General features: G+C 45.1%; 1 protein-coding gene across 1 annotated transcript in view; it reads right to left on the reverse strand.

Annotated features, from left to right (window-relative positions):
- Window positions 1–13,043, reverse strand: part of PARM1 (prostate androgen-regulated mucin-like protein 1) — a 104,579-nt gene that overhangs the window by 24,825 nt on the left and 66,711 nt on the right. The window contains exon 2 of the mRNA XM_068542818.1: window positions 11,410–12,114. Within this exon, the coding sequence (XP_068398919.1) occupies window positions 11,410–12,114 (705 nt within the window). The remainder of the gene's footprint in view (window positions 1–11,409; window positions 12,115–13,043) is intronic.

Below are 13,043 nucleotides of genomic sequence, written 5' to 3' on the forward strand. Positions count from 1 at the left end.
TTACAAATTAAACAGTGTATTTAAAATACTTTGTCCATCATGAAGTGCATTACACAGGTCTCAGTCTCTGGGCGTCTCTTATCCATAAAAACTCTGAAGCCAGGAAGAAACTTGAATCCAGAAAAGATCTGAGCCAACCCTAGTATTCGAAATGATTGCGGATCTCAAGCTCAAGTTTTGCTTCCAGCCTGATCATGACCAATGGAATAATGTAATTTTACTGTTGAAAGGAAATTAAGAAGGTTCATTGCCTCTAACCCCTTCACTTTACAGATGATAACATAGAAATTAAGAGATTTGGTTGAGATCAGACTTCATCAGTGGCAGAGCTGGGACTAGATACCTTTGAATTCTTGGCTTGCCTTCTTTTAAATTTTCTGCCTCTTGGTCTTATCCCAAGTAAAAGCCTTAAGGCACTGATAGCTGAGGCAATAAACAGAGACAAGACCCCATCCTCTACGTCACGACAATGTTTTCAAAATTCAAACATCTCTATACCACTCTCATGATTTTTGCCATGTCCACATCAACTGATGCTATTATTTTCTTAATATCTGTCTTTAACTTAAGTTATTTTTCTTTAGATACTGACTACATATAGCCACACCCTAAGCAATGACAGCTATGAAATCATGAGTTTGATGTGCTATTTTAGTTTTTTTTTCTCAAATTCATATTGAAACAAAAGCATAGTTTTTATTAGAATAAAAAAGGTTCATCCTCTTGCATACTACCTGTGTAGGGACTTAAATCATACTTTTGGGAACACTGCTCCCACGAACCAAATTTTCACAAAGAAACTCGGGGTGAGATGCTGGACTGGGGGTAGATCACAGCCCTCAGATCCCCTGGAGGAGGCCAGGAAGAATGGAGGGCAGAGGGTCGGGGTCATCAGGGCCAGTGTCAACACCTGTCACTACTTTAGGGAACGTGGCAGCGTCCTGAATACTGCTTCTTGGTGGAGGCCAAAACAGGGGAAATGTGGCACAGAAGGGACAGCTGTCCTGACTTACCTGACCCCCGGGGTAGCAGTGCAGACATGAACAGAGACTGTATTTCTAAGACCATGACGCTACCTAAGCCCTGATGATTCTCCCTAAACATGCTTCGTGTCAGTTTCTGCTTCTCATTCTTTCCTGCAGGGCAGATTCACAGTGCCTGGCTTTAGAAGCCTATCATAACTCTTTCAAAATTACCTTATATAATAAATGTAATTCAGCCTGGGCTGAATTATAACCTGTTCTGGGCTGAGAGAACCACACTCTGACATGAGTGGGGATCTCAGTTCTGAGTCAGACCTACCCTAGACCTCTTGAGGGATGGAGGGACAGTGTTGGAGAGATTTCTGGGGAATACTTATTAAAAAAAAGATCAGAGAATCCCCTCTACTGTTTGTCCTGGATGAGGAGAAGTCTCCTTCTCCTCTTGTGAAAATTCTGATCTACAGTGTGAGTGGGTGAGCAGTATCATGTTAGGTCATCAAATCCTTTGACTGAAGGACAAAGATATTTCTATTCAGGAGTCAAATCAGAAAGAGGGAAAGAAATCCTGACATCTCTCTGCTATCGGAGTATCTTTAATGCAATTAGCCTTGAGAGTATCAAAAAGATACTGGAAACCCTGAAAACCTGGGGGGCTTCCAGTTGGGGACAACTAGCTGTGTGGCAGTGGGAAGGCGGAGGTATGTATCGGCTGAGAAGTCAGCCTTTTGTAGCCTCTGACTTTCAACTTAAGGGGCCAAGTTGGGGATCTCAACTCTGAAGTCATCCCTTTGCAAATTCCCCACAGAGAGGGGAGAATCATGTATCGCAGGTGCCATTTACCTCCATGAAGACAGAAAAAGAAGGTTTTTTGGTTGTTCTCTTTAGTATTCCCTCTATCTCTTCAGTATTCCAGTGATGAAAATGAGACATGGCCACAGATAAAACAATACCGAAGGGGAAAATAAACCAGAAAAATTGGTATATGCCCTTTTTGAGACTCATCTAGTCTGCAGGTGAAGGCTCAGACCCCTTTGAGGTTCATCAGCCTTGGCAAGTAAGGCCTTCCATGCTGGCATTTTCTTGGTTCCAAGGACCCGGCAAGAAGGAAGGGAGGAACTTCTTAGGGCCCAAGACAGAGTCCTAACTCTGTTTGCAATGATAAACTTGCAGTGTGCAGGTTTATCATTTTTTTGTCATGGAAAAATGACTCTCGGCTGGGGAGCAGAGAGTCAGTTTCAGGTCACCTGTCTCAACATCTTGACAAAGGGCAGTGACACTATAATTACTGCAGCCCAAGGACTCGGGGATCTCTGCGGAACCATTAGTTAATTTAGCTTTGCCTCCATGTAATTAATCACCTAGGCAAGGTAGGAACCTGCTTTTGGAGACTGTATCTTACCAAGCTTTAATTTCTCCCAGACTCAGGATCCCAAGGTTTTAGAGTTAAAAACTTTGGAAAGAAAATAATTTCCAAACTTTGATGCCAGTTAGGGGAAGAAGGCAACCTCCAGCTCTTAATCCTCCACTGTCAGGTGCAAGTGGAGCCTGGGCAAAATCCTACAAGCTCAGCTTTTGTATCCTCCCTCCTCCATGATTTATCTTCTCCCCGCTAGAAATCTCTAGTTGTATGCACTCTTTAACCCTTATCTTTGGATTTTCCAAGTTTCATGAAAGTGCTACTATTTCCAATGTGAACATAGTTACTTTTCTCTTTCACACTTTTTAGATTATCCTTTTCTGTATTGTGTTATAGGCAGGTGCTAAAATGGATCTTGATTACCTAATATTTACAGTAATAATCCTTTTGGGAGTCTCGAAGTGTTGTCACAAACATTTTATTTTTTCAAGTTAAAAAAAAACCAAAGTCTAGAAGAGTCAAACTCTTGTTGGTAACCACACTGAGAATTAGGGACCCAACTGTAATAATAAGAGCAGCCAACATTTATTTAGTGCTAACTATGTAAGGGACTCTTTATATACTTGTCTCATTTAATTCTAAAAGGAATCTTATAAGGCAATTATAGTACTATTATTACCCTCATTTTACAGATGAGGAAAATGTGACACTCAGTGATGAATAAACTTGTCAGGTCATCCATCTAGTAAATGGCATTGGTGAGCTGTGAACCAGGCAGTCTGATGCCAAAGTTCGTACTACAAGTAACATTCTTACCCTCCTAGAGCCTGGCTTTGAAATGACCCCATAATTTCACCAAACAGAAACATGGCAAAGTGTTTTTGATGGCCCACTTCCATGGACTTACTGAGATTTTATGACTTTAACCTAAGTTCACCTTAAATTTTGAGCCCGCGTTCTATCCCTGAAGGCCTGTGGGTCTGATGATAAAAGCAAGATACTGTTAAATAAAACTCTGTCTCTTACTGGCCGATATTTTTCTTTCCCAGGACCGGAGAACAAGGCATACCGAGGACAATATCAACTTAGTATCCATTATGTGTTCTCCTCGTGCAATACTCCTGACTCAACCCACTTCAGGGCGGGAGTTCTAGAACCTTTTCTGAGGAACACAGTGGGTTAGTGCTGATCTGGTCTCACTTTCCTGTTATTATTTTGAACGAAAAAGACATGCTCTTCTGAGTCAGAAGATTACAGTAAGTTCAGTCTGGATATGGAATCGGGAATATTCCAACCAGTTTTCCCAGTGAGCCAACAAGCCATAGATGCATTTATGATGTCAGCAGCTGTGCTTACAAGCTAAATTCCACTTTCTCAGTGAAGTATTTCCAAAATCACTTCAGTCATATGTGACTAGTGAAAATATTTGAAGCAGAAGAAAAGAAAGTGTTCCATGGAGACAAACTCTCTAAATGCAATGAAAGGAGAGACGAAGTATGTGATGGCGTTGCATTGCTACTAGATGACAATACCAGTGGTAACTAGCTGATTTTATTACCTTGCCATGTATTTTTCAAAGGATATTTTGGAAATATTTTAAAACCAGATTAAGATTTAGGCAGTAAAAGTAAACCAAAGGAGAAATAAAAGTAGTAGAGACAAGAATTTAGAATATCTTTTTTTTACCTGGAATATTATCTGACAGTTGGAGCTCCTTATGGGAGTTTACTTGGTGTGAGCAAGCTTAGAGGTTTAGCTTAAGTTTAAAGAAATTGGGCACAAAAGAAAAAATGTGAGTGAGGATTTATAATACATACCCTTGTCAGCCTTGCAGTTCATGTGGACCAAAGACAGGAGCCAGCATGATGGGAAAAGAGAGATGTGGTGGGATTATGGGAGCTTTGACATGAGAAGGAGAGCGAAGAGAAGTGGGTGAATTTGGGACCTACTAAGAGTTCAAACCAACAGTTCTCGGTGATGGAAAGAACACAGAGAGGGAAGGAGGGTTGGGCTAAAAGATGTTGGCACCATTCACTGTTAGAGGCCAGGCCTGGGCATGTCATGACTTAATATTTGTAAAACTGAGTCTAAGATAGATACAATATTTTTTAGGATTATTGCTTTCTGATATATTTTGGGCAATCTGGAAGAATCTGATCAATAAACGTTTAATGTTCTTTTACGTTTTTTTGTTAAATCCTCATTTCCCCCTTTAATATATTTCGAATAGATCATCGAAATATAATGGTCATTAACTTACTATTGTATTACTTACAATACATATATATTTTTTTTACTCCTAAAATCTTTCTATGAATACTTTAAAAATGATTCTTCCCCCTTTTCTAGGAGTTAATTCATTTTTCAAATCTATATTTATCCGAAGAGTTGGTCTGGAATAAGGAGGTGTTTTGACAGCTGAAAGTCCCTTGCAGGTATGGATGCAGAGAGGATTAGATATCTGTGCCTGCCTGGTGTCCTTTCTTTCAGGGTATTTATTAGCACAGTTCATACTGAATAAATCTGGAGTCAGACTAGCAAATTAAAGTTCAAAGGCCTTCACCCGTTTTCACAATTATGAGTCCTTCTCTTTGTAATGGAAAGCATAGGACAGCATAAGACCAGGGGCCACTTGGATTTTACAGACAAGAGAGAATACCCAGTCTGCAACAAGCCGAGTGACTATAATTTTAAAGTTTGCATATGTAGGAATTGGGGACGATTCGAGTATAATTTGGGGTGCGGTATCAGTTCATCCCGTAAGCGTTCACACGGCACCGTTCAGTTCAGTTCAGGATGTCACAAACATACTGTAGTCATAGCTTCCACCCCTGAAGAGCTCTGATTTCATAACCCAGACTATCCATATTTAACACATCACATCTCTCTCTCTCTTTTCCTTTAAAAGCAAAACAAAAACTGAGAAACGAAAATGAAAACTCGTTTCCTCTGCACGGCTGCTTTCGGATGGCTGCGGCTACCACCTGCTTCTCCTCCCATCGGGAAGCCCTACCCCTCAGGCCCAGCTGGCAGCCCTGGGCGTTTGACAACATCCCATGCGGCTCATGTCCACAGCAGGTCTGGAGGCCGTAGGGCCTTCCCAACTTTTCATTTCTACGCATTCAGCTAGGATGGGTACAGTGGAAGGAAGACCTGACTTAGGGTCACTCAGGAGAACTGAATTTGAATCCTGGCCTGGTCACTCAAGTGAGGACTTAAGTCACTAAACAGGTGCCTGTTTTGTCACCTGCAGCAGAGATCCCATCCAGCTCACCTCGCTGGAATGTTCTGAAGATTAGATGGAGGGTTACCTGTGTAAGTCACAAGCCCAGTTCTTAGAACACGTATATTCTCAGTAAGCCTCATATGAATGTGAATCTCATTCCTTCTGCCTTGGATAATTCTAATAAACAATTTTTGTGGTATGATAAGCCAACAACAACAACAACAAACCCCCTGGAAGACTGTCTCTCTTGTGTTCAGTTTATAGTGAAGAGCGCTTAAAGTCAGAGTAGCTAAATGACATGGTCTGTCAGTGACAATGGCCAACCGGAAACCAGGTATAAACGGGTCTACGTGTTACCAGTCCTGAACTCCCTGCAGTTTACGTACATGTATTCCTGCCAGTTGAATATTCTTAGGTATAATTCTGAACATTTTCTGCCTCTGATCAAAAGCCTTTGGTGACTATCAATGGCTTGTCAAGTAAAGTAAGTTGTCTCATCCTGCTACCCAGGGTCCTCTAACACTTGTCCTGAAATCTTCCTTCTGGCTTCTTCTGCAATGTTCTCCTCCACACATCCTGGGATCCATCCTGGGATCCACAGGCTACTTGCCATGCTGTGTACACGCGACATTGTAAACTCCACAAGGGTGGCGACTGTCTCATTCATGGCCAAATCCCCACTGTCTAGCCAGATGCCTGACTCACGGTGAAAGCTCAATAAGAGTTCGTTGAAGATGATGGACAGTCTTCATTATGATAAACACAGTAACAGTGATAATAGCAATCACAATAGCCAAATAATAACAATAATGATGATGCTGATGATAGTGGTAAATAATAGTAAAATAACAAGCATAGACATCAACAGAGTCATTGCTCAACAGCCGCTATGCTGTACATAGACCCTCGCCGGGTCTCTCCGGTGAGGGTGTGGTGAGTGGTGAGATCAGTTACAGGGGTATTTAGTTTCTTATCTCAACTAAACTTTTAAATAACCCCATCATTTGGAGACTACCCTTACCCCATTTTATTGGTGAGAAGACCAAGGCTCAGAGAGATTAAATAGCTTCCCTGGTACTGGCTGATTGCCTCTTTCACACATTTATCCAACAAGTGTTATTTCAAGTCTACCATGTGTCAGGCTCTGTCTCAGGGGTTGGGGATGTAACCCACATCTTCCTGTTTGTGGCAACGTCCTTGCTTTCATGGAGCTGACAGTCTAGTGGCAGAAAGCAGACACCTACTCACCAAATAAATGACGTAATGTCAGAAAGTGATAAGTGATTAAAAGGAAAGTAAAGCAGGATAAAGGGATCCATGGTGATGCGATTACTGTTTCAGACAGGGGTATGAGGAAAGGCTCCTGAGGAGATGACAGCTGAACAAAGTCCTTCCTGATGAAAAGGAGCGAGGCACTGAAGACCCAGCAGGAAAATGTTTCAGGCAGAGGGAATGGTAAGTGCAAAGGCCCTGGGGCAAGAGGGTCTGCGGTCTGTTCAAGAAGCGGTAAGATTGCAGTGTGTTTGCTGGTGAAAGTGGAAGCAGGTGAGAGCACTGAGGCAGGGCGGGTTCCGAGTGTGCTGAGCACCGCAGGCATGACACAGACTTCAGCTTTTACTCTGATTCAGAAGGGCAAGCAGGGCTTCCCTGGTGGCGCAGTGGTTGAGAGTCTGCCTGCCAATGCAGGGGACGCGGGTTCGAGCCCTGGTCTGGGAGGATCCCACATGCCGCGGAGCGGCTGGGCCCGTGAGCCACAATTACTGAGCCTGCGCGTCTGGAGCCTGTGCTCCGCAGCAAGAGAGGCCGCGGCAGTGAGAGGCCCGCGCACCGCGATGAAGAGTGGACCCCGCTTGCCACAACTAGAGAGAGCCCTCGCACAGAAATGAAGACCCAACACAGCCATAAATAAAATAAATAAATAAATAAAAAAAAATTAAAAAAAAAGAAGGGCAAGCAAAGGGAGTGTTAGAGCTGAGGAGGGACAGGATCTGTCCTGGGTTTTGAAAAGGGTCTCTCCGGCAAAGGTGTGGTGAGTAGTGAGATCGGTTACAGGGGTATTAAAGTCCCACATGTGAGAGAGGACCGAGGGGTGAGAGGAAATTGGGTTCTGAGGGACCAGATGCAGCGTATATGAGAGATGAAAGAAGTCTAGGATTATCCCACAGTTTCTGAGGGAGGACTGGACGGAGGGGTGAGGAAATCAGTAATTCATCTGATCCGTATGACATCTGAAATGCCTAAGAGCCACCCAACTGGAGACCATGAGTTAGCTGACAGCTGGGTGTCGACATGTCTTTAGCTCAATGAAATGAAACAGGGATAGAATTTTACATCTCCGGGCTATCAGCATGTGGATGGCATTTTAAGTCACGAGACGTGATGAGGTCATCTCAGGAGTGGGTGTGGGGAGAAGAGGAGAGCGTGCGTGTGGAGAGCTGGGGGAGAGGAAGAAATGTTGGCCCCAGGGTGCTCCAGTGTAGGAAGGGGAGGGGGTGAAGTAAGGCGACAGACACTGAGAAGGAGCAGTGTGACGAACCAAGACAGAGGTGTCCTGGAGGTGAAGTGGAAACAGTGCTTCAAAATGAGGGCAGTGACCATCTGTGTCAAATGCTGCTGCTAGGTCGGGTATGCCAGGACTGAGCATTAACCCTCAGAGCTGGCAATGTGGAGGGTACCAGATACCCCGACCAGAGCAATTTCCGTGCTTGCAACTGCTGGCTGGATTCTGAACCCAGGTATGTGCAGCACACAGGTGCCTGAATCTCCCCTGCCCTGTCTTCTCCTCGGGCCGCAATTCCCTTCATCTCCTACAACTCAGCTCATGTGCTCCCTCTATCATGAAACCTTCCCTAATCCCGCCAGTCAAATCTAACTCCCATAACATTTACCTTGTTTCTGAATTATTTATTGGCGACTATGTCTGGATATTTGTTGAATGGATAAGTCCTTGGATTATAGAAATATGCTATGTGAACTCATACAGGATAAGACAATATGCTCAACAAAAGTGTAGTATGATTACTGCCACTATTAAGGCAGCACAAGAGTCTCTAAACAAAAACATCTGCAGATAGTCACCTGTGGGCACAGTGTCACAGGGTGCTGCCTAGCCTGCTGGGCTGATGGAGGAGCCGTGCAGCAATCCTGGTGCTTAAAGAAGACCCAGTGGTGGTTTAAAGGATTTGGGCTCTGGGCCCAGCTTTACCACTGGGCGGTGTAACCTTGGGTGAGTCACTCTAAACTTCTGGGACGCAATTTCTTCACCCTTGAAATGAATAGATTGTATCACATCTGCTCAAAGATCCTCCCACCCACCTTGGTTCATTCTCAGATCAGAAACTGAGTGGTGTTAAGAGTTACTTGTGTCCTTTCCTTTTACTTGAACTGTAACATCTCAGAGGACAGGTCTTACGCTTATTAATACTTCTTTGCATCAAGCACCGGGTCCTGGTGGATGCACAGTAAATATTCTTCGATTTAATAGATCAGAAGGGATGAATCCCCTTGGGTCTATGAAATGTACACTGGCCATGCTCAGTGACCTCCCTCTGACCTGTCACACCTTCCTCTCAAGTCATTCAATCTTTCCTTCATTCATTTACCCTGGAGTTCTTACTGGGGGCCATATTCCCTAGAACTATAGAGTTCTGGTTCATGACCCAGCTCTGTCCCTAATTTTGTGTCTCTTAGCCCTGCTGGCTTTGAGTTGAGGAAATCAAGACACATGGTCTAAAACACAAGCCAGAACAGTGGAACAGGGCTGTCTTGGATAATCTAGCCCATGAAACTGAGGGACTTGCAAAAAGCAGTAGGTTATGCCACATTAGGGAGTCTCTTGCATGCCAAGCTCAGAATTTCTGCTCAGTATAATGATCCACCATGTCTACGGTACCCTGGAGCGGGCAGAGTGTGGAGGAAGGGAAACCAGTTAGAAAACTGAAGAAGTAGTGCAGGTGGTGGTGAGGTCTGAACTAGGAAAGGGAAGAGATGGGGCCACTGCCTCAAGCCTGTTCTTGGATGGCACCTTTGTTAGGGACAGACCTGAGGACACTGAGTCAACACCCACTCTGCTCCAGGTACCGAGTCCATTCTTGAGATATTCCCTGCATGCTGGCAGCATGGAAAGTATCAGACAGAAAGTGGGGATGTGGCAGAAAGTAAAGACAGAAAGTACACATCTAAACACAGCGTGCTAAGTGCTGGCCGGAGGTACAAACAGGGCGCTAATGGGAACGGGGCTACGCAGAGGAAGCTATGTTTGGACTGCGAGGGCCGGATTCCCTCCTTTTGCCTCTCCAGATCCACTCTCCACCTTTCTCCACTTTGCTCTCTGACTTGCCCTCCAGGAGGCTGAACTGTATGCACCACAACGGGCTTCTTTGTCCTTGGCTTCTGGCTGCATATCAGAGTAGGGGGGGAGAGGGAGGGCAGAGTATAGATTCCCTTCACTCCCAGAGGTTAACCTTGAGTTAGCTGTGTCCCTCCCTACTCCTCCCAAGGTGGTCTATTCTACAAGACCCTCCTTCTGGGTTCTGGTTACTATTCTCTCCTCCTAGGCCTGACTCCTGACAGCTCTGCAATTATGATCCCCTGTGGTTTTCTTATACACCAGCTGTACCTTTGTAATTCATTCCTTTATCCCAGTTTGATTGTATCTCTCTCTCTTGTTGGGACTCTCACTGATATACACTGGGCCTTTGAAATAAGAATTTGCAATTCTTTGGGACCTTATCCCTTAGTAAACTGTGATCTCCTCCATGAGGAGTTACGTCTTGTTAATCTGAGCTCTGTTTCTCCCCACCTCCACTGTTTACCAGAGTTTCCATTCATAATGGTTGTTTATCAATTATTTGTTAGAAGATGTTAATTTCTCCTCAGTCACAGCCATTTCTTTGACCCCCAGCTGGTCCTGTGTGGCTCAGTCCCAAATACTGCCCTCTGAGTCCATGGCCCCTGGCGAGACGACTCAGGCGAGGGGCTAAAGCTCCATTTTCTCCTTCACCTGCTGGCTGCTCTCACCTCACTGTTTCTTAATCAAGAGGCCAAATGTTCCTACTCAGGCCTTTTCCTGCCCAATGCCCTAAAGTTTCCAGACTTCACCTCAATGTCAGATGCATGTGACCTCAGAAAAGACCCTAAATCTCTATCATAATTTCCAAGACTGCAAAATCAAGATAAAAATAATACTAACTTTACAGGGTTTCTGGGAGAATAAAAACAAACATGACATTCCATAAAATTTACTGTCTTTCCCATGAAATATATCAGTGACTCTAAAGAATAAGCACATTCTCTCCAGCCCCCCCTACTTTCTTTGACTGTTTCCGTGAGGTAAACACTGCATTAATACATCGAGCAAAATCATAATAACAACTGACATTTCCTGAGTACTTACTCTCTGCCAGGAACTATTCTAAGCACTTTATATGTCATTTCATTTAATCTCCACAAGAGCCATGTATGATACAGCTTTCTTTATCCCTATTTTACAGATGAGGAAAAATAAGGGCACCCTGATGAAGTACTCTGCCCAAGGTCAGGAGCCAGAACTGAAACCCAGGAAGCTCAACCCAAAGCCTTTGCTTAACCAGTCTCATTGGTTTACATACATGAAGACATATGTGAAGACAAATTATAAAGATGGGCCACAATTAATGAACTATCATGGGGAAATTATTAAGAGACTAAAAGTAAAGTTTGCACTTGTGGAAATTCTTAGGAATTATAATTCAGCTAGGTGTTGCGCTCCAAAATTCAAACTGAATCCATTGTGTTTGGTTAACTGAACGGCATTCTTAGCACCTCAGTGTCATCAAGGCCACGTGCTCTAGCCAGAGACTCACCTGAACTTAGCTCATGCTCCACTTCCTGCATGATCACCCCGGGGGAGGCGGTGGTGGTCTCCGTGTCTATCAGCATACAGGTCACTCTGGGGGGCACAGTTGCTTGGGCCGTGGTCTCGGTGGGCACTGGCTCAGCTGGGGCATGTGAAGTGGCTCTGTGGCCAGAGCTGTGCTCCTCCGCTGGGGGCTCTGATGTGGTTAGAGCTCCTGTGGGCTTGGTGCTGGCCTCAGCGGAGTTACGGTTGGTGCTCACAGAGGCAGAGGGAACCTCCTCTGGTGGTGAGGTTGATGGGGGTGAAGGTGATGAGGCTGGCGCTTGAGGGGAGGTGAGTGCGGGAGACTCAACGGGGGGCTGCGACCCTGTAGCTGGCACCCTGGCCTCGGGAGTGTCTGAAGTGTGTTCCTCGAGCGTGGGTGTTAAGTGGACCCCACCGCTTGTTGGTGAGGCGTCTGCGTCTGTGCCCTCCCAGTTGGAGGCTGGGCTGGTGGGTTCCTCTTCTCTGGGCTCTGCGGAGTCGTTCTTGGCGGATGGAAATGTCCGGGCCGATGCTGTATCTGGGAGGACCGAGGTGCTGGGCGTTCCACCGGTAGGGGAGACGGGAGGGCTTTGCGGAGAGCTGGTCCAGAAGGCCGTTGGTGGGCTGCTCTTTGCCGGAAGAGAAACAGGCGAGAGGGTTGATGTAGACGCGCTCTGCAGCCTCAGTCCTGTAGAAGAGCCAGTACAAAGGTGGTTAGTGTGTGAAAACCTGCGCGGCGAGGCCGTTTTACAGTATTTTCACGTCTTTCTCATTTTACACTGTGCCTCTGTAATTGAGAAGGTGACTTTAAAAATATTTTCTTCCCACTGTTGCTCTCTCCTCCCTTGGTGACTATCAGGAGGAACCAGCCTGAAGGCTCAGCAGGAGCAATTAGTGGATCAGTCAACACAAGTCCAGCCAATACGCAGCAAGAACTAACCTTGTCTTCTGCTTGCTGAAAGCCATGCCCTTAAAAACCGAGACACTTTGCGAAACTGATTTTATGAGAATTGCTCTGGACAGTCGAGGGAGCTGCTGCACAACGCTTGCGGGGATGCCCAGCCTGTGCGATGCGTGTGGGGAAGGCATGGTTGGTGAGTGCAAAGCCAACCACTCACTGATTGGCTCGTCCCTGTCAGAGGAGCTCATTGATTGGCTGTTCCCTGCCGTAGGCGCTCACTGATTGGTTGCTCCCTGTTAGGGTTGTGAGCTCCGCAACCTCGCACAGGGATGCAAGGGTTATGGGCTTGTCCACTGGGGTGAATAAAGCTGTGAGCACGTTTCCTGTGGAGGAGTAAAGGGGGAGGTCCCAGACTAAAAGCTGAGAGGAAGAAGGAATCTGAAGTCTGGAAATATTGTCTTAGACTCGCACCTAGTTCTCCCAAATTCTAGCCTGGTGTCTTTACCACCATGTCATTTCGCCAAATATTCTCTTTCATGTTTTGTAAAATTTAGAGTTAGTTTCCTTTCTTCATTCCTCCTTACCTCCATTTACGCAGTTTCATTCATTCATTTATTCATCCATTTATTCATTCAAGTATTTAATAAATGGCTTCTATGTACTAGCACTCTGCTAGACCCTGAGTTTATGATTTCACTTTTTATGTAACACATCTC

This window comes from Eschrichtius robustus, chromosome 4 (assembly GCF_028021215.1).
Source record: "Eschrichtius robustus isolate mEscRob2 chromosome 4, mEscRob2.pri, whole genome shotgun sequence".
NCBI lineage: Eukaryota > Metazoa > Chordata > Mammalia > Artiodactyla > Eschrichtiidae > Eschrichtius > Eschrichtius robustus.